The sequence below is a fragment of the Penicillium expansum genome (assembly GCF_000769745.1).
Source record: "Penicillium expansum strain MD-8 chromosome Unknown contig20, whole genome shotgun sequence".
Classification (NCBI taxonomy): domain Eukaryota; kingdom Fungi; phylum Ascomycota; class Eurotiomycetes; order Eurotiales; family Aspergillaceae; genus Penicillium; species Penicillium expansum.
Genome location: NW_015971437.1, coordinates 67,889 through 95,645, shown reverse-complemented (window position 1 = coordinate 95,645; position 27,757 = coordinate 67,889). Strand labels below are relative to the sequence as shown.

Here is a 27,757-nt window from a genome sequence, read left to right as displayed (position 1 = left end):
CTTCATGTTTACAGTGTCAAATAAACGAATCACTGCTAATCAAATCATATTACATAGCATGGCATAGCATTACAGTTGCAGGTGAGCTAAGTCTAGGACTACTATTCGGGGTTTGATATAAGTCAAAGATCGAGTATTCATTCATATTTCTCGTATTGAGTCCACTAATATTCCCTCACCAACCCACTCCATACGCCAAACACAAAAAAAACATGCGATGATATCAATCCCAATGCAATGACAAGAAAGCATGCTCGTAAAATTGGACATAGGCAGATCCAGTATTCCCTCCTCTAGCTATTTTCCGAGAGGAGAAAAGTATAGACAGTGCCACATAACCCAGATAGATTAGACCCGGTACACATCTTGTTCGTCCTCAAGGTACATCAGGATATTATCGTCGTTCATGACCCGCAAGGCCTGGATAGCCTCGGGGCGGGAGAAGACGTGCGAAGCGCCCAGTTTGGGCGATTCCCGGATAGCAGTATTAACAGCGTTGATCAAATCATCAATCTTGCTTGTATCGCTGTCCTTAAACAAGGTCTTGCCCATGAGCGGGCCAAGAGTCTGTCTGAAGACTGTCATACGAGCAGGAGTGATCGGGACGTCTGTGGAAGTGGACTGTGAGTCTGTCTGAGACTCGATGAGCTGCGAGGCTGGCTGCGAAGATGCCATTGACATCTGGGAGTCGGTCTGGGTTTGTGTGCGAGCTGTCTGACTCGAACGCAAGCGTTGAGCTCGAGGGCTGGCTGTGTATAGGCTGTCTGGGTCTTCGTCCTCGTCTGGGACTGGAACGCTAGACTGCGTCGCGGTACCGCGGGTGCGTGCTGTTCCAGTGCGTCTACCCGGTGTGGCGGTTGATGTGTTGCGGGCAGTGGTGTCATCATCGGAGTTGTCGTCGAGTTCGGCATCGCTGTCATCGTCGGAGGAATCGTCGAAGGTGGTCACCTTGCGTCTCTTCCGGCGCTCGTCCTCGACCACTTCCTTGAACATGGCGAAGCGCAGGATGGCCTCGGCATGTTTGGCATCCTTCTCGTCTACTCGGTTAGACAGGCGGGCCTTGGCGTGTGCAGTGGACAAACGGATCAGCGTCTCCAGGGTACGAGGGGTGATGGGCGATGTGCGACGCTTGTTGCCGGTGAGCTCGTCGTTTCGCAGAGCAGAGTATGTGGCGATGACGTGGTCGGCAGCACCCTTGGTCAAGACGGGCATAATTCGCTTCTTGGCGTATTGGATGTACTTCTTGATAAATGGAATACTAATGATTTCCACATTCTTGCCACGGCGGCGGCCAGCATTGGCAGCGTCAACCATACCACCGTGGAGCATGACATTGAACTTCTCGAATACTTCGCTCGGCGCGTTGGCATCTTGACGGTCTTCACCACCCACACCCAATGTTTGGTTGAGCTGCTCCCGAACGGGTGCACCCTCTTCGGTGCCAGGCTGGCGGTAACGGTGCATGCGTAGAACGTGCTCTGAGATTATTCGGTCATGAGCATCCTCAATATCATCAGTCACGACGAATAGCAAATCGAAACGAGAAAGCAAGGAGTCGGGGAGAGCAATGTTCTTGTGCGGGTCCTTGTGGGGATCATATTGGCCATAAATCGGGTTGGCTGCTGCAAGGACACTGCAGCGAGCGTTCAAGCTTGTGTGGATACCAGCTTTTGCGATTGTCACGGTCTGCTGTTCCATAACTTCGTGTATGGCGACACGATCGACATCACTCATCTTGTCGAATTCATCAATACACACCACACCACGGTCACCGAGAACCATAGCACCAGCCTCTAGTCGACGTTCGCCGGTTTCTTTGTCGGATGTAACGGCAGCAGTCAAACCGACACCGGAAGAGCCACGACCAGTAGTCGCAATTGCCAGAGGCGCGGTATTCAACACGAAACGAAGAAGTTGGGACTTCGCAGTCGAGGGATCACCGACCATCAGGATGTTGATATCACCACGAAGATGGGTTCCGTTATCCAAGTTCTTCTCCATTCCACCAAGAAGCATCAGAAGGATGGCTTTCTTGATGTAGTCATGCCCGTGGATACTGGGAGCCAGAGACTTGGACAACAAATCAAATACGTTCCGCTTCTTGGCAATCTGGTTGATGTTTCGAATGTCGGTATCCGTAAGCACAGCCTCTGCAATACCTCCACCACTCTTCGAAGACAACTGAATAATGTTGTTGGCCATAATGACGGTGCGGAACGTCGACGAACCACTGCCTCCGTTACCGAGGGTACGGTAGATACCGACCAGCTGGATTCTATCACCAGGCTTGGCAGTGTCAACGAGATCGTCGTCCAGAATGACATCGACACTTCGGGGCAATTGTCCTGCCGGGGCACGTTCGGGCATTTCTTGGATAGAAATAGACTGGTGGTCGAGATATGTTGAGTAACCGTACTCGGTGATAAGCTAGAAATTATATCATTAGTTTCAAAGAAGTGAGTAAGATTGTCCAGGCCAAACTCACCGGGTTCTTTTCATCATCCTCTTGAGGGTAAACGTTCAAACTGGTTGCACCGCTGGCACTCATAGTTTGATCACGATATTTTCTGGCAACAAACCGATCCTTCCTCTCGACGTAGTGAACACTCTGGACGACCTTGGGGCGTACGAGAGAGCATTTTGTCACAATACCCTCGAGCGAGACCATGTGGTTCAATTGTTCCGAGCCCAATGTGCGAGGGTTGCAGGAGAATTCTCCAAATGCGCCAACATAGGCGCAGTAGTAGTTCTGTCAATATCGTTAGACATACAATGTCTGCTAAGAATCATCCAAAACCGAATACACACCGCTTCATCTGAAGTTTCTTTAAGTGGTCGACCGGGCAGGGTTTTGACAACGGCCTTCAAGGCAGCGTCAAAGGCTTGTGAATAATCGAATGGCGAAGAGAGCAGCCTACAGTCATTAGTCGGTGAACCGAATTCCACTTGTTATAGAGGTGTAATTTACCCATCGGCAAGCTCCCGGTTGTGTGCTCTGATTTCATCGATGCTGACCTGTCCAAAATTATCAGCACCACCTCCTGGCAGGGAATTTCGCAGATCCACGCACTGTCAATCGTCGCGCACCCTTGTTCAGCATAACCACAATATCCGCTCGATAACTTTTCCAGTCTGTTAGATGTATATAATAGCATATTGATCTTCGATATCGACGAACCTGCGTGCCCGTGCATCATCTGGAAAAAAAAAGAACTTTGTTAGCTAAAGGGACCACAACACATAACTCAATGGACTTACTAGGGTCAAGAAATTCAGTTGCGGCACGCACGCGATCCTGCGCGGCCTCATCACGTAGTTGTAAACCGTCCATGATGTGTGATGCAATATAGTGTGGTGGGAAGGAGGGAGTCGAGGGGGGCCGATTGGGATTTCCCGATTTGCTAAAGTGGAACGCGTCGACGGGTGAAGTTGCACGCGAGGAAGGCGCGTCCCACGGGTACCACGTGCCGCGCTGACTCAGCGAATAATTTTTCAGCGGGCTATATAAGCCGCCTTCCCCCCGATCCTTTTCTTCTTCTTCAAGCGACTCTACGTGCGTTCTCCTCCCCCTAACAGTTGGAAACCTTCTGGGTTTTCAATCTGGACTTTGGCATTTTGAACATTTCCACTGACTTTTCTTCCTCTGCAGTTCAAAGAATCACTTTAGAGTAGACGTCCCCTTTCTAAACTCTTTAAAAGAGCCACAGAATCTCCACCCTTGCTGATGACTACATGTCCTCGATGCCCTAAAGTGAAACCTTTTTACTCCCGCCTCGACTGTCACGCGTGCTGTCCGCAGTGTCTGTGTTTCGGTCCAGGGAGTGGTGATGATCTTGACCTGGTCTCGATGTCTGACTTCGGTCGGTCGGTCCTGGTGGGTGTCGAGGAGGTCTGAAAGGTCCTCTTCCATTCTGGTTGATGGTATGGGGCGCTGTGTGTGGGCTGTTGGTTTCATAAAATATCTGTCTATCAATGAAAAATTTTCAATTCACTTGACTACGTCTACAAAAATCTCTTAAAATATTCTTCGTAACCTCAATATTTGATCCGTGCCGCACTAACCTTGCAGCTGTCCAACTGTATTATTCCAATGCATGTACTCTGCACCCAGGTCTACATAATCGATCTACTACTCACCATGTGGCTACGGATGTTCGGCCCGCACATCAATTCCTGCACTTTGCCTGCACCGTTGGAAGGTACAGTAGCAAAGACGAAATACATGTAGATTCAAAGATATGAACAATTGGCTACATATGTTTTCATGGCCTTGAAGTTACATCCAATATTTAAAATAATAGCAAGCACTAGATGTCTTTAGATATGTTCTCCCATTCTCAAGTTTATAGCTAGAAAAATGAGAAAAAGGCCAAAATAATCTAGGCAATTTTTATATATATAAACAGTGTGTTTAATAAAAGTGGAAAACCTGATATATTGTACAAAATCTAACTATAAAAATCAGGATATATAAAAACAAGCTAATATTACATGGTCACTGTACATGGAGCACGCTGCTCAACGGTCATCGCCCGGCTTGTCCCTGGGCGTCCAGGATTTGACGAATTTTCCCCGTTCGGACGATCGTTGTGATGGTGTGCGCCCGGGTCTCACGTGGAGCCCAGAAGTGGGGTTGTAGCGAAGGTGGGCTGGAGTATCCAGCTTCCACTTGCGATTAGCCTTGTCGAAAAGTTGCCGCTCAGGAGTCGGCCTTTGGATGTTGACATGTTGCAACTTCTCCAAACGTCGCTTGTAAGCGTGGAACCGCGGAAGATTATTATTTCTTTGCGCCTTAGCAATATGCTCCTTGTAATCCTCATTTCGAACCTTCCATTGTTGGTAAATTCTGTGATGCTCGAGAATTGTGCTTTCCAGGTCAACCTGGTCCTCGCGAGGAAGGATGCTCGCCAAAGGGCCGAGGATTCCATAGGTCTCACTGGTAATTGAGCGGATAAGCTTTAAGTCGGGGGCGGAGGTCTCGGAAAATTGGTCACTGCTCAATAGAAGAGGTTCCTTAGTTGCGTCACTAAAGCGGCGTTCATGCATGTCGCTGCTGGAGCCAAGAACACCAGAACGCATGGAGAATACACGGGGCGGGCGTGGGGGAGTATCACTCTTGGCCTCGTTGCCGCGAAGAATTGTACCCTGAAGTTTATCAGCCACGTATGGCATCGCAGCAAGGGCATCAACGGTCTGTGGCGCAATTTCATAGATAGTCGCCAGACGTTCTTTCCCCTCCACAATACTTGTTTGCCGGAGCCGCTGCAGTGCGGCGGCTAGTTGAACCATGGTGGCGTAATTCGGGTGCATGTAATCTGGTTCAATTTGGCGCCAATGCCGTCGGGCCGCTTTTCCCATCATCCTGCGAGATTTGGTGATACCCGAGCGGCCTTCGAGATGGAGGATTGTCACGGGGGCATTGATCGGTCTCACGCCATATCCCTTGAGAAACCACGACCAACCAGGGAAATGAGCAATGAACTTCTCTTCGAACAGTCGAAATGCCTCCACATTGTCGGGAAAATTATCAGATTTCGCAAGCACTCTAACGTAGTTTGACCAGTTGAAACCAGACAATGCAAAGCCTGCTGCCTGAACTTCCGCCACAACTTGATGTACTCTCTCAAACATGCCTCGCTGACCCAACGATGCCAGCTGAAGCGAAAGTGGTTGGTCCAGAATGAAGCGTTGAGCAGGAATAATTTTCGACTTTTCTGCTTGAATGGTGGACATTGAAAGAATCGATGGGAGGCGGGACTCGACTGGCCCTGACAGGGTAGACATCGGCGACCGAGCAGACAAGATTTTGTCAAGGTCACAGGTACCAGCTGTCTTGCTCACATTTGCCATAATACTGACCCAGCACTCTTCCACCTTCTGATGGTTCTGGGCTTTTGAATAGGCTTTCATAGTAGCTGTGACGAATCCAATCGGCAATGATTCTAATCCATCGCCGTCCGATGATCCTGCAGTTCGTCTGGATTGCATGTAACGATTGAAGGCTTGGAGCGCCCTTTCGGCGCCAGCTTCGGTGCCATATGCGTCGACCAGTCGTTGATAGTGCGTGGCAGTGAAAGACTCAAGAGCAAAGCCCTCTAGCGAGCCAGATAATCGACTGTCGGCTGGTGACGGATGGGCATTGAATTGTGCGATTGATTCAGAAAGTGTCTTTTCTGCGTTCTCCAAGACGATGTCTTCAACGGGAGTTTGAAGAAATTTTGCGTTTCCCAAGTCTCTCGTGATCTGCATTCTCAGGTTCAACAAGCTCGCCTCCATCCCAAGTTGACCGAAGCGTGCTTGCATTTCGCGAGAGATGACGTGAACCATATCCCGGTTCCGTTGCTTCACATATCCAAGCAAGAGAATAGAATAATGGTACTCGGTAGGTTCAAAACCAGCTTCGTGCATCTGCCTGAGAGTAGTCTGCGCACGATCCACCTGCCTAGCATAGACATAAGCAAGCATAATGGCCGCGTAAGTCATGTCGTCCGGTTTCAAGCCTAGTTGTCCCATGCGGTCAAGGACGCGCCGGAAGGAAAATTTTGATACCCTGAATGCATAGCGCATTAGAAGAAAATTCCACATTCGCAAGGGAGACCCTCCCACCGCTAAATTCCAGCTGCTTGCGACAAGTTCTTCTGCATGACCCAATTGGCCATTCTTGCAGTACGCCTGAACAGCCGTGTCAAGCATCGGCCTCGTGATTGACACTCGACTCTTCTGTGCCTCTTTGAGCAATCGACGGATAGCTTCGATGTCACCTCGCTGGGCGAAAATCCCCATCAGTGTGCCAAATGTGTACGAGTTGGGAGGTACATGATTTTCTCGCATTTCCGAGAAAGCAGAAATAGCACCCGATAAATCCTTGGCAGTAGCGTGCGCCAGAAGCAGTATGTTCCAGCAAACTGTGTTCAGCGGGAGACCAAATTCTGTAGGAATTCGATCGAATTGTAGCCGCGTCTCGCGCACATCACCTAGCCTCGCGTGAACGGCAAGAAGGGGGGTCACCGACCGTTGAGACTTCGGGTTGCCGTGATCTGCAAGGAACCTGTCGAACAAGTGTTGGACAGTTCGTACATCCCCAATCTTGGAAATCGCATTCATGGCGCCTCCGTATGAGTCGATGCTTGGTCTTTTAGATCCAGAAAAGTGCGCCTCTTCGTCCAAGAAGTATGGTATGCTATCGGTCATCTTGAATTTCACCAAGCTTTTCATGATAGAATGAATTATCTCCACAGGTACCCTTGCATCTGGAAAATTCAAACGCAAGTCGCGATAAATGAGAATGCACGAGACAAATTCTGACCTCTGCTCTGATTTTAGGAAGAAATTAATCAATTGACAATAGTGTTTGTTGGCCACAGAACCAAAAGGACTGTATCTGCGCAACAGTAAAATCACAGTTGATATCGGTGTGAGTTTGACCATGTCGGTGGAGTTGACAAAGTGTTCAAATAGACGGCAAGCAAAGTCTTTTTCGCTCGCAGTAACATTCTTGTTATCGGTTGACAAGTACTTTCCTAAATCAAGGAGATGCCTGGCAAAGGAATATTCAGGAAAGTGAAAGCGGTCGAGTTGATCCAGCAAAGATTCCAATGGCGGTCGCTCGTTTTCAGGAGCCTCCAATAAGGAGGTCCACAATAAGCTAATTGAGGTCCACTGTCTGTTTGCTACCATGTGCAACAGGCCCAGCGAGATGACATCTCGAGCAAATGGCGTGGAAATGGCGTCCCGGCAGATGGACTTCAAATAAAGGGGTTTTTGCTCGGGTAACGAAAGAAGTCGCGATCTTATAATGTTCTTGAAGTCTGACTCGGTGCGATCTTTGGGCGAGATTCGTTTGAAGAGATCAAATGCTAGTTTTTGATTCTTTTTTTGAGATGATTTGCTCATATAAGCACAGAGCGCAGGCGTGAGTTTCGACGGATATCCAGCTGCGACGTACAGCACCCAAGCTTTATCATATTCGGTGCCATTCTTTTGAAGGAAAGCCTGGAGGGTTGCGCTTGCTTCCCCGTCCTTATCGAGAGATTCTGCACCTTGAGGCCCTCGGGCGCGCTCGGATGTAGATTTGTGGGTGGATGAAGTCTTTGAGGTAGCTTGTTGAAGACTTGAAATGGAAACATATGATCTCGAAAAGCCCAAATTTGATCTGCTCCGAAATACAGTCCTGTTTTGGGAGCGAGGCAGACGCGAAGCGATCAAAATTTGAGCCTGTCGAGGATATAAAAACTCGAGTGATGTCCCTAGCCCATCGCTTGACTCTCTGCTTTCATGTTGACTGCTAAGAATGGGGGACAATCGTTGGCCTGACGCCTGCAAAAGCGCGATAAACCACTGAGGAGCATCCGCTCCAGCGCCATTGTGCTTCCAGAAATGATCAGACAGGCAGCTTCTGTTTCGGATCACGCCATTGGAATCTTGAAGGAAACGCCGTCCCGCGTTCTCGAGGCAGCTCGTTGCACGTTCGAGCATCACCCTCAGTCGTAGTGTCAAGCCGTAAGATGCCGTTACTAATGCGCGGTAGGTGTGGTACTGGTTTCAAACGGTCTGTCTGGATAGTTGTTGTGTCAGAAAACCGTCCTGTATTTGAGTATGACAACCAATTGAGCAAGTTGTCCTTGGTGGTGCCATTCGTACTGAGGAAGGAAATCGGGACTCGTCGACTTGTGGAACGCAATTTTGCTCACATAGAAGTCCCGGACATGAATTTCCAATCAAGGTTCAAGCACCTTGATCTGAACAAAAAGACAATGGTAAATCCGAGGTCCCATGAGCTTGGAGAACCCAAGGCAAAAGATTCGGCGGTGCATGAAATTGCCGGGGGTTCACCGCCTTTACTGAGCCCACCACTTCAACCGTGTCCCTCCCATTCTCATCACGAGGACCCCAAATAGAGGAACAAGGAAGAAAAATATCATGGAGGTCACTGATTTTATCTTCAAAGAGAGAGAGGAGGTTCTCCTTGTGGGAGACTACAATGCCTACCGGGCACACACTACCAGAAAACTGCAGAAACTCCGCAAGAAGCTTGGTCAGGCCACAGTGAAAGGCCGCAAGTATACTGCCAAACCAGCTGTGACTGCTGAAAATGTTGGAAGCAATGTGTCGTATGTTGTTTACTCATATTTCCATTCCCAATTACTACTTCGACTAGTTTCTAACCTACGCCAGATATGTACATCTTTTGCTTCTTAGTTCCGAACGAGCTTGGGCGCAAGCAATGCACATGAAGTCCACACATTCCGCAGATACTTCCGCAAAGGGCATCTCTGGTGCTGCTCGGCGCCACATTATTTCTCGACTGAACAAGGCCACTGGGTATGCGCAGCATCTAGTCTCGCTGCTTCACGAACAATCGCTTTCTGGGGCAAATGATATGGATATCCTGGAGAGTCGGGCTTATTTGGCAATGATTTCCGGCACTTTGTGGCTTGAAAAGCGGAGATGGGAACAGTGTCTCCAGGACTATTCCATCGCAAGAGTGATTTACACAGCTTTGGGTCAAATAGTCAAGAGAGACGCTTTCCGGGACCTACTCTCGGGAACTGTTGACCCAAGTCTCCGATACGCGGCTTATCAGATGAAGCTGCCCCGCTCTAAACCTACTTCATCGCTGGCCATTGAGTTCTTCCCGTCGGATTCGGAGATTCGCGCCGAGGTCGAGAAGATCGACCCATCTTGTCTCGCTGAAGAAGCAGCCGGTACTCGACGAACCGCAGAGGGAGAGGTGCAGGAATTACCCCAATCTGTCACTTGGAGATCGCGAACTGTCCCCCTGGAGGATGCCTCAATTTCTCAATCCCTAGCTGCTGCTTCGGCCGCGGAGGCTCGCCTCACTACTTGGCTGGCAGACGCAGGGAAGTCGGCTGCTGCTAAGGAGAAAGCCGCTGCATATGACAACGTGATTATTGCCAGTCAGGATGCTGTCGATGCTACGAAATCTGCCATTGATGACCTGGCTAGTGAGGGTGTAGATCCAAGTGATAAGAGAATGCAGGCACTGCAAATCACTCGAACTGCTGTTAATTACACTTTGGTCGGTTGGCGAGTCGGCCGTAACCGGGTGTTGTGTGGAGAAAGGGACGGTTTGTCATTTGAGGAACAGCAACCCACAACGAATGGAAAGGAAGCTGTGAAGCACACCACAGGTAATGGCAAGAAGTTGAACAAGCTCCGTGAGCGTGTCGTCCTGTATGATTCAACACTCCAGAGCTTGGACTTTATTCTCGAGCTTCCGGGTGTTGCGGCCGACTCAGCCTTTGTGCAGGATCTAGAGGCAAAGCGGCATTACTTCCGTGCTCTCAGGTATGCTTCTAATCACGATCATCACTGATTGTCACAACTAATCCCTGGTTTTCTTCTTCTTTAGGTGTCTCGCTTTAGGAAGATCCCATGGAGTGCTTTCGAAGTCAAAGGAGGCTCTTGCACTATTTTCCCAAGCCCTGAACCTGGCCGCCTCCGCTTCCCCCCAGTCAGCAACAGATGCCGAAGGTGTCCCAAGACTCGACGTCTCTCGAACTCAAACAAGTACCCTAGAGTCAACCTTGCGAGAATTGGTTGCTCAGTATCGTGGACTTGTCACTCTGGAGAAGGTGACTGCTGAAGAGGCGTCACAATCAAGCCAGCGGCCAGTGGTGGAACGACTCCAACAGTTCGCAGGATCCGGACTGGACCTTAATAATTTGGTGCCGTACCCACCTCAAATGCAACCCATTCCCGTCAAGCCCTTGTTCCTTGATGTGGCATGGAACTACATTGATTACCCACGCGAAGGTGGTCAGCAACAGGAGGCTCCGGCTCAGGCACAGGCTCAAGCCCAAGGTCCCGTGGAAGAAGAAACGAAAGGCCGTCGTGGATGGTTTGGTTTTGGCGGTCGCTGAATCCCCTTACATAGATGTCATGCTACGAATACCCATTCCTATTGATGCCTATACTACTCCGTACTCCGTACTAGTAACATTGAATGTGTACAACATACATAGTAGTAGTACGACATGTACGTTGTAGTAACAAGAACGAGCCCGTGCACGTGCATATAAAAACCCTTACTTCTTATTCGACCAATCAGCGTCGATCCAACTCTCGGGAACTCCCTAGCCGGGGTCACGTCGTGCTGAGTAATTGTGATATGGCTTTGCGCTCACTCGTTTCTATTTTCGGAGTTGTATAGTTGTCCTACTTCACATGTACGGGTTCTCGGGCGTTATTTTATTATTTTTCAACTTTTTTATGTTGTAGAATAAAATCAGTCTTGAACCCACATCCTCCGTATCCGTATCATCACCAATCTTAAGCCCGGCTCGGAGATTAGTACTGAAAACGCCCCCCCTCCCCCCAACTATACTCCGTAGGCGAAAGCAGAGATTGTTCAAAGAACAATATACGGAGTAATATATCGATACCAAAATACAAAAATACAAAAATACAAAAAAAATCCATAAGAAATCGACCTAACAGATGCTATTGAATATTAATTGAATAGTTCAAAACACAAATAATTTTATGCATTGATATGGCCTAATGCTGGGCATCCCCGGGCTTCCGTGTAATTGGCGCTCCCGCCCCTGAGGGCCCCAGTCAATCCTTTCTCCCCTCTCTCCACTCGCTTTTTTCCCTTTTTGTTCTGGCTTCCTCCCTTCTCAGTAGCAAGTCCCTTTCTTTTCAATTCTTGCTCGGAATATTGACCTCGTGGACTCCCTAACATGGTCAACATGGCCAACCTCACTGGGAGCTTCGTCTCGCCATCGGCGGATGCAACGGTCTCGCCCCAACTTTTCGCGCCGGCCGGTCTCGTTGCCACCATATTGGATGGCTTCACTATCTGGAAGGGCCTGTTGACTTTCTTGGTCGCTGCCGTCATATATGACCAGGGTGAGTGCGAATGCGACATGTGTGGCCTTTGAAATCGCGTCTTGAAACTAACCTAGACCCCCTATTTACAGTCAAGTATCACTACCTCAAGGGCGCCATTGTTGGCCCTATGTACAAGATCCCCTTCATGGGCCCATTCCTCGAATCAGTCAACCCCCAATTCACCAAATACAAGGCCAAATGGGACAGTGGAGACCTCAGCTGTGTTTCCGTTTTCCACAAGTGAGAAGTCCCAGACATACTTGTTTCCTTTGGGTCTGTTCACTAACACTATTCTGCAAAGGTTCGTCGTCATTGCATCGACTCGTGATATGTCCCGGAAGATTTTCAACTCGCCCGCCTATGTGAAGCCCTGTGTTGTTGACGCCGCGCACAAGCTTCTCGGCAAGACCAACTGGGTCTTCTTGGATGGCAAGGCCCATGTGGATTACCGCAAGGGTCTGAATGGATTGTTTACTCGCCAGGCTCTGGCCATGTATCTCCCCCGCTCCGAGGAGGTCTTCAATGCCTACAACAAGCACTTCCTTGAGAAGTCCGCCGCTACCAACTTCACCCCGACTCCCTGGATGTCCGAGTTCCGAGAACTCATGTGTGCTCTGTCTTGCCGTACCTTTGTCGGTTACTACATCACTGATGAGGGTGTCCAGAAAATTGCCGATGACTACTATCTGATCACTGCCGCCCTTGAGCTGGTTAACTTCCCTATTATCCTTCCCTACACCAAGACCTGGTACGGCAAGAAGGCCGCCGATATGGTGCTTGTGGAGTTTACCAAGTGTGCTGCTAAGTCTAAGGCCCGTATGGCTGCCGGTGGCGAGATCTCTTGTATCATGGACGCTTGGGTTAAGGCCCAGCTGGATTCCGCCGCGTACCGCGAGAAGATTGAGAAGGGAATCCCGGTCGATTCTTCAGAGAAGCCTAGCCAGGTTCTTCGTGAATTCTCCGACTTCGAAATTGCCCAGACTATCTTCACCTTCCTGTTCGCTTCCCAGGATGCAACCAGTGCCGCCTCCACCTGGTTGTTCCAGCTGATGGCTGACCGCCCCGAGATCCTGGACAAGGTCCGTGAAGAGAACCTTAGGGTCCGTAACGGCGATCGCGATCTCCCTGCCACAATGGATATGCTAGACCAAATGCCCTACACCCGCGCCGTCGTTAAGGAGACACTGCGCTACCGTCCCCCTGTCATCATGGTTCCCTACCTGGTCAAGAAGGACTTCCCCATCACCGACACTGTCACCGTCTCCAAGGGCTCTATGATCATTCCCTCCGTGTGGCCCGCATGCCACGATGAGGAGGCTTACCCCAACGCTGACTCGTTCGATCCTGATCGCTGGATCACCGGTACCGCTGAGCAGCAGACCAAGAACTGGTTGGTCTTCGGCACAGGTCCCCACTACTGTCTGGGTCAGACCTATGCTCAGCTTTCTCTGATGTCCATGATTGGAAAGGCCAGTATGGTGATGGACTGGGAGCACACCCCTACCCCCGAGTCGGAGGACATCAAGGTGTTTGCCACTATCTTCCCCCAGGTATGTTCAATCTTCTTTTCTGTTATGATCAATTTACTAACGTGTGTCAGGATGACTGTCTTCTTACGTTCCGCCCCCGCGCTTAAATTCTCCCTTTTTGTACAAAACACCAAAGCGAAGTTGGAACCCAGCCCCATTTTCCGGACAGAGGGCTTGGTTACCCTGACATGATGCCTTCCTGTCCTGGAGATGGGGTGGTCCGCTGACACTTTCTTCTTTCTTCAATTTCGATGCATGATGAACGCTTAATACAGGAAGAGTCTTTAGCATATGTTTCTCTTAGAGAGACCTTTCATACCCTTGTGCAAAGAACCCCCGTTGCGATTATGATTACCTATTGCCCGTGAGGGGTCGCGGGGGGTTTCTTGTTTCTTTTCTTCAGAGTGACTACTCCTAGAGCCATGCATATTAGAACAATATTAATTCTCTTTTCCTACTTGAATCTTCATGACATTTTACATAACTGTTCATATGCTTTAAATTAATAACCATATTTTCTCACGTAGCTTGCAGCTCGAGATACGGGCTAAAGCCCTGTTATTTACATAGCTTTTTACTTTGTGTCTTACTCTTGGTTTGGATGAATAACTTCCACGCAATCATAAGAACTAACACTCGTTATGGCCTTGCGGTTTAGAGTGGTCCTTTTTATCTTACTAGAGAGGGCCTGTCTCGTCTTCTATATATGGTTATAGTAAATTCCCAATCACAAGGTCCCATTTACTTGGTCTACACTCCGCGATATATATGTACTACTTATCTCTACAAGATCTACATGAAAGTCAAACAAAATATATCTTAGCTTTCAAACAATAATTACTAGCTACAATACAACCAATCAAGTCATTCCTACCAACCAAAGTCCCAATATTGCCTAACAAAGCTTGTACAATACCAAGTAAAAACCCCAAACCAGTAAGCGGTCACGCGTGGCAGATACTGACATCACTCATCCCGAGGTTACCCCCGGAGGTGTAATAGCTCCCGACTCACCTCCGCGGACAATCAAAATCCAGAATTGAAACAATGGCTTCGACATTACCATCAAAGATCCAGCGATCTGCCATCGTGCTGTCATCCACCGCAGTCAGAATCCCGGCGCGCAGTGCGGTATCATTCGCCTCGGCCTTGCACCGAACTATCTCCGCACCGACAAGAGGACTGGTTACTTCTCCTCAGAACCGTGTCCTCCCCAGCCGCCAGGTGCCATCATGCAGTCTCCGAACCAAGTCAAGCGTGAGCATCAAGAGTGCGCGCCAAGTGCAGAAGCGGTGGAATAGTGATGATGCCAGCTCGGTCAAACTCCGGGAATGGGGTTTCGAAGATGTATGTACTTCCCATACCAGCTTCAGTCATTCTACCTCTCTACCCCATGACCTCTTTCCTTGAGCCGAATATAATATCCCAATGAACAAATATGAAAAACCATTATTACAAAACTAACAATACCAAATTAGATCAACGCCGCCCTCCCAACCTCAACACCCAATTCCCCAACCCACAAGCCCATAATCCTCATCGACGTGCGCGAGCCCGCCGAACTGAAAGGCACAGGCGTAATCCCAACTGCAGTGTGTATCCCGCTAGCATCGCAGGGAGATGCTTTGTACCTCACGCCGGACGAGTTCGAGACCCGGTTCGGGTTCGCGAAGCCTGATCCCGAGGAGGGTGAGGGCGAGCCTGCGCAGATGGTCTTCTATTGCAAGGCTGGTGTGCGGGCTAAGGCGGCGGCGCAGATGGCTGTGCATGCTGGATATGACCCTGCTAATATTGGGGTTTATATGGGTAGTTGGTTGGATTGGGAGAGACATGGGGGGAAGGTTGAGAGGTGGGATGGGGATGATTTTTGAGGTAGGAAATCTTGATGGGGAAGGAATGTTTATTTGACAAGTGCTTGATAACTGTTTAGGGGAATAAGGCGGTTCGGTGAGTTTGGTGGTGGGTAAGAAGAAGATTGTACATACTACATAATGCTGAATAGGATGGAGGGTAGATAGATCATCTGGTCTATTCCGATATTCTGAAGCAACCGTTCGATTTGATTTGTGCCCTGAAAACATAGATCTCCCTAGTTCCAAAACTGGTCAAATTGCTTGCGCGCGTTGAAGATAGATTATAATGCAAATACTTGAATAGTATAAAATCAATTCACTCTAACAGAAATAAAAGATCTGGTATCGACCAGGCCTTGCTTTTCCTATATCATGTACATGCGACTTCTCTCGCTGTTCATCCATCATGTCATGGTCATTCATTGTATGTTCAAATCGTAATCAAAATAGAATAACTTTTCCGCTTTTCGATAGCAATTGTCATAGCCTAGTAGATTTCGATTCGTTTCCTCCAAACTGGCTATGATGGAACCGAAGGCCATGAGGGCCGACGGAGAACAAAGCTCGCCACTTACTGGCATTTGATCGTTAAGTTCGCTCGAGGATAGGTATCGCAAGGCTGGAATGGGTCCGGTGCTGACGATTCTTGATATGAAGACATCGCACACCGGAAGGAAGCCCTAAGACCGAATTCAAGGAATGTCGAAGACGGGCTTGAGCTTCTTGACCAGAGCCCATTCTTCCATGGAGACTTCGGATCGGTAGAACTCCTTGAGGGTGTCGATACTGGCACGCGAGATGTGCGAGATAAGCTGATCCTTCTCTTCGAGGTGACGACCGTACATGGGCTGGTTGGGTCCCTCGACCTTAACAGCAACAGAGGGCTGGCCTCGCTTGCAGACCGGGACGGCCTTGTGATCGCGCTCGATGGATGTGCTGTGAAAACGGTTGCGTTAGAAATAAGAAGAGTAAAAGAACGAAGGGGACAAAAACTTACACTCTACCAATATCGACAATCTCCCTTACACCAGCGGCGTTCGTCCTGACAGCAGCCAGAGGAGTGTGGAGACGCAGGCTTCCTTCAATGACATCGACACCGATGACAATGGGATCGGTCTTGTTGAAGACAGCAATGGGCTTGATGACACAGGGGAAGATAGCAAGAAGCTTAGCCTCCTCCTTACGCTGCTCTGTGATCTGAGCCATGTGCTCAGTGAAGCTATCGAACAAGTGGTAAATAATGTCGGCGGTGAAGATCTTGACACCGATTTCGTTGGCGTAGGCCATCGCATCCTTATCGACCTTGACATCGAAACACAGCATGACAGCAAATTCCTTATTCTTCTCAAGCATGGTTCCGGCCATCATAACATCACGCTTGTAAACGGGACCGATGGAGATATTGGCAACAGGAATCTTGGAGACCTTGAGGAACTCCAGGAGAGCCTCAAGCGAACCCAGGGTAGAAGCCTGGACAGTGACACCACGCTGATCAGTGGAGACACGGCTCAGCAGGTTCTCCAGATCGGTCATGACCTCCTCCTCAAGATCCTCCTCATCATCGTCAGGACCGACGACAAGCATACGAGAACCAGCAATAGCGTGCTCCAAGTCGTTGGCAGCAATCTTCACACCAAGAGCAGCCTTGACCTCCTTGTTGTGAACGTACTGGGACTTCAGACGCAGTTCCTTGAGCGGTGCTGGTGTTAGAAGAGCACGAATATTGGTTGTAATAGGTCCGTTAAGACCGCACATTACGATGCGATCACCCTCGCGAAGGATACCGTTGGACAGGATAACGTCAATGGTGGTACCGAGACCCTCAATGACCTTGACCTCTAGAACTGTACACTCGACCTCGGACAAGTACATAAGCGAGTTGGTCATACGCTCTTGACTCAGGCTGGTCAGGAGCTTCAGCATGTCAGGAACACCCTCTCCGGTGTGGGCGGAGGTGGGAACGAGAGAGACGTTGCGAGACAGAGACTTGTTCTCGAAGAACAGCTCGGAGTTGAAACCTTGCTCGGCGAAAGCAAGCTTGGTGGCCTCAAGACGAGTGCGGAACTCGTTTTGGACACCCTTGTTCTGCATAGCCAAACTATCTTCGAAGCCGTTGTTGTCGATCTTCTTCCAGCCGTAGAGACGATCGATCTTGTTCAATGCGACAATGAAAGGAGTCTTGCGGTCACGCAGCAAACGCATAGACTCGAGGGTTTGGGGCTCGAGACCGTGCATGATATCAACAACAAGAATAGCAATGTTGCAAAGGGAGGAACCTCTTGATCGCAAGTTGGAGAAAGACTCGTGACCGGGAGTATCGATGATCAACAGACCGGGGACCTTAAATTCGAACTTGCCATCCTTGTTGACAACTTGGGTCTTGGTGCGCAGAGCATCGACAGGGAAGTAAGTGGCACCGATCTGCTGGGTAATACCACCGGCTTCACCCTCCTGCACGTTGGTCTGTCGGATCTTGTCAAGCAGCTTGGTCTTACCAGTATCGACGTGACCAAGAATACAGCAAATAGGGGATCGAAGATCATCCTTTGAACGAGCGGCCAGAGCCTCCTCGTGCTTGATCTTTCTCCGCTCCGCAGCCTCGGCCTTTCTTGCCAGAATGGCCCTTTGGTTGGCGGATTGCTCTTCGTCAGATGAATCTTCATCAGATGAATCGTCAGAGTCGGACTCGGAGCCAGATTCTTCTTTCTTCTCGGCGGGTGCCTCCTCAGCGGGCTTCTCTTCCTCATCTGATTCCGCATCCCAGCTGTCCTTGACATCTTCGTCGGCAGCCTGCTCCCAGTCCTCGATGGCGTCCTCTTCCGCAGGAGTGGCAGCAGCAGCGGCAGCGGCGGCCTCAGCCTTGGCTTTCTCCTCGGCCTCCTTCTTCTTTCGGTCTTCAGCTTCGCGCTGAGCCTGGGCTCGAGCGGCAGCGGCTTCGAGGTCCTCTTCCTGCTTCTTGCCAGCCCTCTTCTTCTTGTTCTCGTATACAGGGCGCGCCTTCTTGTCGCCACCCTCCTGCAAGCCAGCAACCTTGCCACCGGCGGCAATCATCTGCTGCATGCGCAATTCATTGCGCTCCTTGGCCTCTCGTTGAGCCTTGGTAAGCAGCTTACCTTCCTTGCGTAGCTGCTCCTTCTTTTCGCGCTCCTTCTCCTTCTTGCGCTCACGAGCCTCTGCACGCTTCTTCTCTTCCTCTTCATCGAGGAGCTTCTGCTTGGCCGCGGCAGCCTGCTCTTCCGCTGCGATGCGCTCCTCCTCCTCACGTTGCTGTCGAAGAAGCTCCTGTTGCCTCTGAAGAGCTGCTAGGTGGGGAGGGAGCTTCTTCTTCTTGCCAGTCTCTGGGGCGGATGGAGCGGCGGCGGCGGCTTCATCCTTCTTGGCCTCAGCGGTGGCGGTCTTCTTGGCCTCGGCCTTTTCTTGAGCAGGAGTGAGCTTCTTCTTTGTGGCAGCCTATATAGACGAGAAAAGGACTGATTAGTAGATTGTCTCGCCACCAGGCACGCATTTCCAGTATGAAGAAAGATGTAAAACCTACCTGCTCCTTCTTGCGCTGCTTCTCCTTCTCCTTCTTCTCACGCTCCTTCTCCTTCTTACTCTTTACTCGGAACTCGCCCTCGGGCTGCTCTTCCGCCGCGGGCTTAACCACCTCCTTGATGGGCTTGGTCTTCTTTCCAGCGAAAACATCGTCATCATCGAAGTTACCCTCCTCGGGCTGCTTGCCAGCCAAAGGGTCGGCGTTGGCACCCTCGGCGTCCTCACCCTCGACAAAATCATTTGTCTTGCCCTTCTTAGCCTTCTTGGCCTTGTTCTTTCTCAGAGCAGCCATAAGGCCACCGACCGGTGCAGCCTCCTCGTTGGCATCTTCTTGGGGCTGCTCATCGGCGGGAGCAACTGCGGGAGCAGACTCGCCGAGGTCGGCCTCCCAGTCCTCCTCCTGTCTCTTGTTTCCCTTCTTCTTGGGCGCCATTGCGATGAATTTCCCTTGGTGGGTTTGTTGATGATCCGATTGGAGTGGTGACCGGAGAAATGTAGTGGGCGCACAAACGGAGCTAACCGGTTATTTGCGACCTGTGGTAATACGCACACGTATTAAAAGGGAGAGGATGACAGAAGTCAAAAAAAGGACAATCCCCAGAATGAAAGGCGAGAGATAGAGCTCTCTGTAAGGTGGGCCTAGGGAGGGGTGTGGGAAGGGAAAAGAATTTCGGGAAGAATCATGGACAGTGGGGAACAATTGCATCGGACTTCATTTTCTAAGTTGCCACAACCACGAACTAGCTAAATTCCCCCATATATTGATAATATATACTTTTTTCTAGTATATATTATATCGCATGTGTGCTAATCTACCAGAAAAAGAGCTTCAAACATTACTACTAACATTTTAATTTGAACTATGGCATAGACACTCTCTCACAAGTTGACTCAAACCTCCAGGGCTCTGTACTTCCAAGCTTGGTCCTCCACACTTCTTCACCCGGTTAAACCCCCAACCCTGAGATTTAGATCTCAATGTGCAGCATCTTCCGGAGCCAGCTGAAGAGAGCCTGGGTATGGTTGACATGAACCCCAAGCACGTCCTCAACTGCCCCGAAGAACATGTGCACAGTTTCGGGGGTCAGGTCCTTGAACTGACTCCTGTTGCATGCCATGAGAATCTCATCCAGGTATTTCGAGTTGCGACTGGCGAGGCGGGCTAGGATATTGCCGTCGATATGCATGTTGTTCTCGACCTGGTTGATCGCATCAAGGTAGCGATATCTGCGGGACAGGGAGGGACAGATGACCTCGTCCCTAAGGCAGATGTTCAGCAGAAGTTGAAGGAGGCGCAACTCCTCTGCATCAAGGGCCAAGAGTCTGTAGACCGATCCATTGATGCCGAAACCATAAAAGGTTTTGGTGGTCGTCAGCGAATCTGGAGACTTGATGCCCCGAGCGAGCTTGATCAATGAGACGGGGAGATTGGCCGTTGGACGTGGCACAAGGTCCCCTGGTTGATCAAGGTCTGTGAAAGCCCGGGTAGCCCCGCCTCGGGTACTCACAAAAATGAGATCCGATTGAATTCCATACCCGGGCATAAGAGTGTGAGACAAACCATCGCGTGAAATTGGGTCGAACCCGTGCATCTGGATGTCCCCATCCACAATCTTGTAGACCAGCAGGGAGTGTCTCGAGCTGGTGACGTAGATCATCTTTCCTCGCACCTCCATCGCGACAGCTGTAGATGGAAGGGTCGCTGTAATATTTCGAACCCATTTTGTTTGAGAGTTTCGTGAGCTAACCGTGAAGAATTTCTTCCCAGAGACAACAATCAAGCTATCCTCGCATGCCGCCATCGCATAAACAGGGTCCTTAAACCGTTGTGTGTGCTTATCAATGCAAGTGATCTGCCCAGGATAGTTGGAATCTCGAGACGCTTGTATGAGCATCAATCGACCTTGGTAGTTATTGGGTTGGTGAGGTAGATTGATTGAAGTCCCAATCGCGATAAGATGGTATGCATTGCCCTCTCTTTCTGGCATCCAGTCAAAAATGCATGTGATTTTCTCACCAGAAACTCCATGTGGTCTCCAGGGAAGAAGGCCTTGAGAAACCATGTCCATGTCGTTAGAGACTACTGGCGACTGTGTGTTTGGGTCCACAAATTCGACATATGCCGTGCGGGAAAGATCAAAAGGCCTTGCTTGGTTTCCGACCTCGGCGACAGAATATGAAACAATGAGACTCCGGAGATGGTTGGAGTAGGTGAGCTTGCTGGGATTTCCGGGAATGTCGATGCGTCGGGGAACGACCTTTGCTTCTTGTTCCAGAGAGCATACCAGAAGCTGACCATCTGCAAAACAAAACAAGTATGTAATTGGAACCTCGGACCAGCGATCTTTTACATCGACAATGTCGAAGCTGCTGAATCTGGTGGGGAAGTATGCGGGCTGGCATGAATGTTAGGCCATATCTCAAAAGGACAGGATGTGATGTAACTTACACAGTTTTGATCTGTAATCCAAACACGAGATAGGAAATAGTCAGAGCCATTGCCATCCGGGGCATATGACACACGCCAGAAATCATCTCCACATGTAAACAAAGCAAAATTGTTGTAGGATTTGACGATGATTGATGTTTGCCCAAGATGGTGTGGCGCTCTTTGTTTTAAACCTGAAGAGAAATGACCTGGTTAATGAAGGGGACCGATAATTTGAACGCGAGGTGACTCACATTTGAAACCGAAGACAGGGTCACCGTGCACATTCACGATGGTTGTATCTATCTCGAATGGAACAAGTGTGCCACTTCGCAGCCCACAGAAAAGGAACGCGTGAATCCCGTCGTCTGAGAGAGTATTGATCACAGCGAGGCTTTCAATTGGTTCTGACACGTCTTCTGGACTGTCGACGATTTCAATAAGAGTGTCAGCATGTTGTCTGATTCCACCAGTCTCATTGTAAACTTCGAATGATAGCACTGTGCCATCGCTGGTGCCCAGGAAAATGAATCCAAGTTCTCCCCAATTCTGGTAGGAGATGCAGATGGGTTCTTTTTGGAGCGGGTATGGAGGCTCATGATCAGATAGGGAGGAAGCACATCCTTCAGTCGTGACTACCCGAAGAATATGGAGAAAATTCCCTTTGTTACTTCTTGTAGTCATGATCACAGTGGAACTTGGGCCATCCACAATGGCTGCTGTGACAAATACATGGGGGTCATGCTCAACACAGCTGTTGAGAGTAAAATCAGTAGGAACGAAAAAGTGCACAGCTCTTTCTGTGACCCGAACAATAACACCGGAGGGTGTACAGTCCATTGCCAAAGTCTGCTGAATGTCCAAGCCTGTATCGTCCTCAAGCGCAGTAATGCCATCTCTCATGTCGGGAGTCGTACGAAGAAGCATCGATGAAAGCGGATCAGAAGCAAGCAGGTAGATTGAATCCTTAGCACCGAATGACACAGCCCACATATCACGTATGCTGGACAATTCACCCAATGCCGCTGAGACACCAATCTGAGCCTCAATGCCATATCGAAGTTCAGTAATAGCTCCAGTGCCTGAAGCAGAGGTCGAGCTGACAAAGAGCCGATCGTAATCATATGAATTATGTTTCAAGACGGCTGGGGGGTTTGAGGGAATAATAACTGCATCGGAAACTGGTGCCCAGTTGAGGAATCGCTGAACACATATGGGGCGATCCCGTGCCTCCTGGACAAACAACCCACCACCACCATGGCTTCCAGCAGCGATAATGAAGTCACCACCTTCATAGCCCATATCAAGGATATCAAATGCAGTGTCAACATCGCAGTGGAGTTGACCCAAAGAAGTCTGGGTTTCAAGTTCACCATCGTTGCCAAACTCGAGATAATAGATCCAGCCTTTTTCTTGACAGAGCAAGATTCCATCGTACCTCTGACTGTACATCCGGTTCCGCGAAGGTCTAGCGAAGCGAGTCCATAGTCCAGCTTCGGATGATTCGGTATCGGGAATGATTGGCGGGTATCGCATCGGACGAAAGGAGGAATTGGGAGTGTACATCGCCATGGAATTTGTGGTAATCAAGAGGTAGGAAGATTCTTTGGCCAAAGGGATGACCATGCTAGGCAACTGGTCTTGCTGAGGCAGAAAATTTGAGGTAAATTTGGGACTCATGCGGCTGGGCATACTGTCTTCATTCCACTCGAAGACCATAGATCGTGTTGAGCCAAGCTTATAGACAATAAGCAGTAGAATGGTCCGTTTGTCATTGTCGTCTTTCGGGTAAAGGAATTCCATAAACAAGATATCGCCATCCACTTGTAAGAAACTTTCCTGTTCAAACATTGTTAATATCAAGTATGATAAATAAAATAGTAGTGAGAACATACACTTTCAAGTGGGTTCAGCTTCCCCTGAGCCATCTGCGCCTGGAGTTCGGCCGCAGATTTCAACCACAAGATACCGAAAAAATTACGCGACGCGCTGACTGCGACCGCACGCGATCTGGATCATGGTGTAAGCTTTCATAATTCAGTTGAGAACCTGGGAAATGGGTGATACTTACTTGGGATCGACAGCTATATGCTTGCCATACTTGTCGGCTATGTTGACATCGCGGGGCAGAGGTCGATTGTAGCAAACAAATGGGCCGTCTCCGACCTCTGAGTAGTACATGAAAAGGAGCTCATTTGAGTCCGTAGCAAGGAAAAGGATTTGAGGAGGCAGATGATTGTTGTCGTTATCGTAATAGTGAGCCATCAAACCTGATGCACCTTGGGTGCTTACATTGATGACCTTTGCCCCAATAATGGAGCCTTCAAGGTCAGATTTTTCGACGACATCTTGAAGATGACCACTAGGCAGGGCTTCCTTGATTTGAATTCGCCGCTCTCCAATGAAAACCACATCGTTGTGGTCTTTATCTCGAAGACGCGCTGGAAGGATCCAGTTGATAACAGGGCTGGGAATCAATGGCTGGGTAAGCAGTCCATGCAGACGCGTTGGAAGCATGTCGGGCTGGTTGTCAGACATTGCAGTAATTGGGTGGGTTTCAAAAGAAACCGAAAACAAAGAAGAGCAAACGAGGATGTGATGCTGAAGCCAAAGGCATGAAGCGGGGTAGAGAGATGTGAAGAAACTCGAAGAGAGGGACGAGAGAGGGACGAAAGATAGAACAAGAAGATAGAAGGCGGAGTTGTAAGTGAGTGAGTTGGAAGGGAAACAGGAAATAGGAAATAGGCAATATCAAGAGCCGGTCAGGCAATGGCCTGAGGCGCAACAAGCCCCAAGATTAGTTTGAATTGCACCACACTTCCTGTGACTTTTTGCATTCAAGAAACGGGCATTTGATATTTGTGAGATCCACCTGTCTTCATACTTCAAAGGGTGGAATATCTCAAATGCGATTTATGCATTGACTGCCAAATGCGATATTGGCTGTGAATTGATGTCTGATGCACAACGCGAGCCTGAAGAGACCACAGGCAGTTATCAATGACTCCACAGTCAAGTATGTTCCAGACAAGCCCTGTGATATCTTTATTAACCAAAGTACCCCACATACGAGGAACAAATATCAATGTGAGACTTACAGCTTGCCAGAACGCTGTACAGTAGTAGCAGCTCTCGAAGATGTGAAAATATCAGTCACAAGCTCCATTGGTTTCCCTTTAGGAAGCAAGTCTTTACCACAGAGCTAACACTGTCACTGGCAGACAACTCGGAAAGCAAGCCAATTGCGGAGTTATGCAATCACCACCCGTCGGTGAGCTGTCGCAACCCTAGAAACCGTGGACTTCCAAGGGCGGTACAACACGGTACACAGCTATATGTGTCCGAGATATTGCGATGAATACCGCAAAGCTATTAAGCTGTAGCGTTGTGCCTAAGCCTAGCACATGGTGAATGTTGTTATCGGCGAAAACATCTCGCGGCTGCCGATCGATGCCTGAGGTTCTCAAGTGGGACTCCGCCGCCTTGACTTCAGACCTTCCACGTCTGGGTATATGTGCCTAGAGAATCATCAGTTCACGTTCAAAGAGACCTCAATCTTGAAAATTAATGCCATTATCTCACATGACTGGCATTGTGTCGTTGTTTTGGACACGTCATTTCGTTGTCCGGTGAAAAATTTGAAGCTCTAGTCGATCTATATCCGATCGGCCCTCGGCATTGTTGAGCTAAATCCAGACGTACCACGTGAATTTTGTTCATTCAGATCGAGAAACAAACTGAGTGATAACTTCATCTTTTTGTGCATGTGCAACTTAACTGCTTGATCTCCTGGAAGGTGATATCTTAGCAGATGAAGGATGAAAGATACCGGAAAAGAACAGAATCATCCCAGCTTTGAGGACACATCTGCGTCGGAGGAATCCTTCAAAAATCCTAAAGTGAATAAAGGAGAAAAAGGAATGGCTCGAGCAGAAAAGGTGAGGGCCATCCGCAAAGCATGTGCAACGCGCGATGTGGAAGCCTTGGCTGCGCACGCAACTTCAGAAGGCGGGCTACTTGAAGACGACTTGAGACAGATAGCTTGTAAGTTGCTATGGAATATAACGGTCTATAAAGGCATACATGCATGTGGACTTAACTAACCGGTGAACAGGGCCTATTTTGCTACGATGCGATGAACAAAGGCAACAATTTGATACGGTTTCAAGTCCTGAACTTTTACGCCATGTCGACGAGGAACAGGTAGAACTCGACGTCAACCGGTCTTTTGTCTACTACCCAAAAGGTATGCTATTAGAAACCTCCGTGCAAGACAGAATTGGATGTTAACAAAATCTAGCCCCCGAGGAGGAAATGTTGAGAAAGAAACAGCAGCTCTCCAACCTAATAACTCAAGTACTAAGGGAATATCCCATGCTTTGTTATTTCCAGGGATACCACGATATAGTCCAAGTCCTTCTCTTGGTACTGGGCGAGAAACAAGCTGTGCCAGCAGTGGCACAGATATCTCTTTTCCGCATACGTGACTACATGCTACCATCGCTCTCCCCGGCTGTGAAACATCTCCATCTCATCCCTTCAATCATCGAGACAACAGACCCCGAGCTAAGACGACACCTTGGCAACATTGAACCATTCTTCGCTCTCGCCGCTACACTAACACTGTATGCCCATGATATTCAAGAGTACAGCGACATTTCCCGACTTTTCGACTTTCTTTTAGCTCGGGAACCCGTGGTTGCAATCTACCTCTTCGCAGCAATGATCCTGTCTAGGAAAAAAGAGTTGCTGGAAATTCCAGCGGATGAGCCCGAGATGCTTCATTTTACGCTCTCCAAGCTACCACACCCACTTGACCTGGACGGACACATTCTGCGTGCAGCACGGCTCTTTGAAGATCACCCACCGGAATCTTTACCGCTTGGAGCCTGGAAACATATTCCCTGGTGCAGCGTGCTCAAAACTTCACGAGACCCACATGGCAAGTACACTGCAGCAGACGCGGTGTACTTGTTTGAAAAGCAATCCCAACAGATTCGAAGCGAAGAGCGCAGGAAACGAGCCCTGGATTTCTTGTGGAGTCACCGTCGCTCAGTGGGATCTGTGGCGTTGGCTATTTTGGTTGGAGCTGCATCTTTCTACATCCGCAAAAGGGGACTTGACGCCTCGATTTGGTCTTATGTTGGCCGAATTCAAAGGGCAATCCAAACCTGGGTTTAATCTTCAAACTCAGGTATTGTGGATGCTTGGTGCTATTGCACGTGTATGATAATGAGAAAAAAAGTTAATAATACTAAGCTATAATCTCTGTGTCTGAAGATCGCAACTTAAAAAGATTTACATGTAATAAAATGCCTAGTCAATTTATAGTAAATAATATATAACTATTCGATACTCATCTCATGTATGACACCTGGGTAGTGGTACCCACAGCTGTGGCTTGAGCGGTGGCTTTATCTGCGGAAGCTGATGTGTACACTTAACAACTCCCTTCCAACAGCTTACCCCAAAACCAACCACAATGGCGAACCGAGGCTACGATGTCGTAGTAGATGTGGATGCAGAGGTAAGCGCACTTGAATGAACAATATAACATTTCATCTAACAAATCAGCAGGGCGACCTTGGCCACACTGACCTACAAGAAGACCTCGAATTCCACCCCTCCAGTGAGTTCCTCTAAGCAAACCGGCCTAGCCAAACTCTCCAACTAAGTAATCCTACCACCTAGACTTTGAAAACGACCAAAGAACTGCCAAAGTCCAAGGCGATTCCGCCCCGTTCCTGGGCGGCGGGTCGTCGCGCCGTGACCGGTCCCCTGGCGGTACGCCGACCAAGCACAGCTGGTGGTCTTTGCACTACTACGAGCGCTTTTTCGACGTCGACACGAACGAGGTATTCCGTCGCTGCGTGGCAACAGTGTACCCGCGCACCAACTTCCTCGATGTGCTAGAGGGTAACGCAGACCTGTACGGACCGATCTGGATCGCGACTACGGTGGTTGTTATCCTGTTTTTGACGGGCACTATCTCGCAATGGCTGTCGAACAATGACGACAAGCACTTCGAGTATGACTTCACGCTGCTATCGGGCGCGGCTGGTCTGATTTACGGATACACGGGTATCTTGCCTATTGCCCTGTGGGGTGCGTTGCGTTGGTTCGGCAGCTCCACGGCTGACCTTATCGAGTGCTGGGCTCTGTATGGGTACTCCAACTTGTTTTGGATTGCTGTTGCGCTGGTTAGCTGGAGCCCGTTGACTGCGCTTAACTGGGCGCTTGTTGGTGTTGGATTCGCTTGGAGTGTTTTCTTCCTTCTGCGGAACTTGTACCCTGTCTTGAATGCTACTGATGCCAAGGCTAGCAAGATCCTCTTGATCTTGGTTGTTGTGCTACATGCGGGACTGGCTATTGCTATCAAGGTGCTTTTCTTTGCGTAAGTTGTGTTCTTCTCTGACAGTTGAATCGACCCTGAACTGACATATCTACTAGTCACGGGAGCCCCGTCTCAAAAAAGAACAAGGACAAGGATCACGACGATAAGAAGACTGACGACAACAAAGGGATGATGTTCCGGGCATAAGCGGGGGAGGAAGGAC

General features: G+C 49.3%; 9 protein-coding genes across 9 annotated transcripts; 5 read left to right on the top strand and 4 right to left on the bottom strand.

Annotated features, from left to right (window-relative positions):
- Positions 1–348: 348 nt before the first annotated feature.
- Positions 349–3,910, bottom strand: PEX2_006810 (MCM DNA helicase complex subunit MCM3; the record flags this gene model as incomplete). The annotated part of the gene is made up of 8 exons (XM_016737958.1): positions 349–2,427; positions 2,486–2,749; positions 2,809–2,914; positions 2,969–3,015; positions 3,071–3,122; positions 3,179–3,197; positions 3,259–3,472; positions 3,767–3,910. The coding sequence occupies 8 exons, from the start codon at positions 3,908–3,910 to the stop codon at positions 349–351; spliced, it is 2,925 nt and encodes a 974-aa protein (XP_016594530.1).
- A 608-nt stretch (positions 3,911–4,518) lies between these two features.
- PEX2_006800 (putative translation regulator (Cya5)) lies at positions 4,519–7,191 on the bottom strand (the record flags this gene model as incomplete). The annotated part of the gene is made up of 1 exon (XM_016737957.1): positions 4,519–7,191. One exon carries the CDS (start codon positions 7,189–7,191, stop codon positions 4,519–4,521), a length of 2,673 nt encoding a protein of 890 aa, XP_016594529.1.
- A 1,728-nt stretch (positions 7,192–8,919) lies between these two features.
- PEX2_006790 (signal recognition particle subunit SRP68) lies at positions 8,920–10,883 on the top strand (the record flags this gene model as incomplete). The annotated part of the gene is made up of 3 exons (XM_016737956.1): positions 8,920–9,110; positions 9,175–10,308; positions 10,373–10,883. 3 exons carry the CDS (start codon positions 8,920–8,922, stop codon positions 10,881–10,883), a joined length of 1,836 nt encoding a protein of 611 aa, XP_016594528.1.
- An 822-nt stretch (positions 10,884–11,705) lies between these two features.
- On the top strand, positions 11,706–13,492 carry erg5 (C-22 sterol desaturase erg5; the record flags this gene model as incomplete). Its single annotated transcript, XM_016737955.1, has 4 exons — positions 11,706–11,874; positions 11,946–12,096; positions 12,158–13,406; positions 13,457–13,492. 4 exons carry the CDS (start codon positions 11,706–11,708, stop codon positions 13,490–13,492), a joined length of 1,605 nt encoding a protein of 534 aa, XP_016594527.1.
- A 940-nt stretch (positions 13,493–14,432) lies between these two features.
- Positions 14,433–15,256, top strand: PEX2_006770 (rhodanese-like domain-containing protein; the record flags this gene model as incomplete). Its single annotated transcript, XM_016737954.1, has 2 exons — positions 14,433–14,732; positions 14,864–15,256. The coding sequence occupies 2 exons, from the start codon at positions 14,433–14,435 to the stop codon at positions 15,254–15,256; spliced, it is 693 nt and encodes a 230-aa protein (XP_016594526.1).
- Positions 15,257–15,930: 674 nt separating this feature from the next.
- Positions 15,931–19,205, bottom strand: PEX2_006760 (putative mitochondrial translation initiation factor IF-2; the record flags this gene model as incomplete). The annotated part of the gene is made up of 3 exons (XM_016737953.1): positions 15,931–16,174; positions 16,236–18,688; positions 18,774–19,205. The coding sequence occupies 3 exons, from the start codon at positions 19,203–19,205 to the stop codon at positions 15,931–15,933; spliced, it is 3,129 nt and encodes a 1,042-aa protein (XP_016594525.1).
- A 535-nt stretch (positions 19,206–19,740) lies between these two features.
- Positions 19,741–23,738, bottom strand: thtA (the record flags this gene model as incomplete). Its single annotated transcript, XM_016737952.1, has 5 exons — positions 19,741–21,168; positions 21,222–21,394; positions 21,455–23,039; positions 23,096–23,210; positions 23,272–23,738. 5 exons carry the CDS (start codon positions 23,736–23,738, stop codon positions 19,741–19,743), a joined length of 3,768 nt encoding a protein of 1,255 aa, XP_016594524.1.
- Positions 23,739–25,018: 1,280 nt separating this feature from the next.
- On the top strand, positions 25,019–26,381 carry PEX2_006740 (TBC domain-containing protein; the record flags this gene model as incomplete). The annotated part of the gene is made up of 3 exons (XM_016737951.1): positions 25,019–25,244; positions 25,315–25,446; positions 25,501–26,381. The coding sequence occupies 3 exons, from the start codon at positions 25,019–25,021 to the stop codon at positions 26,379–26,381; spliced, it is 1,239 nt and encodes a 412-aa protein (XP_016594523.1).
- A 301-nt stretch (positions 26,382–26,682) lies between these two features.
- On the top strand, positions 26,683–27,741 carry PEX2_006730 (Yip1 family protein; the record flags this gene model as incomplete). The annotated part of the gene is made up of 4 exons (XM_016737950.1): positions 26,683–26,727; positions 26,778–26,829; positions 26,892–27,594; positions 27,651–27,741. 4 exons carry the CDS (start codon positions 26,683–26,685, stop codon positions 27,739–27,741), a joined length of 891 nt encoding a protein of 296 aa, XP_016594522.1.
- Between the last annotated feature and the right edge of the window lie 16 nt (positions 27,742–27,757).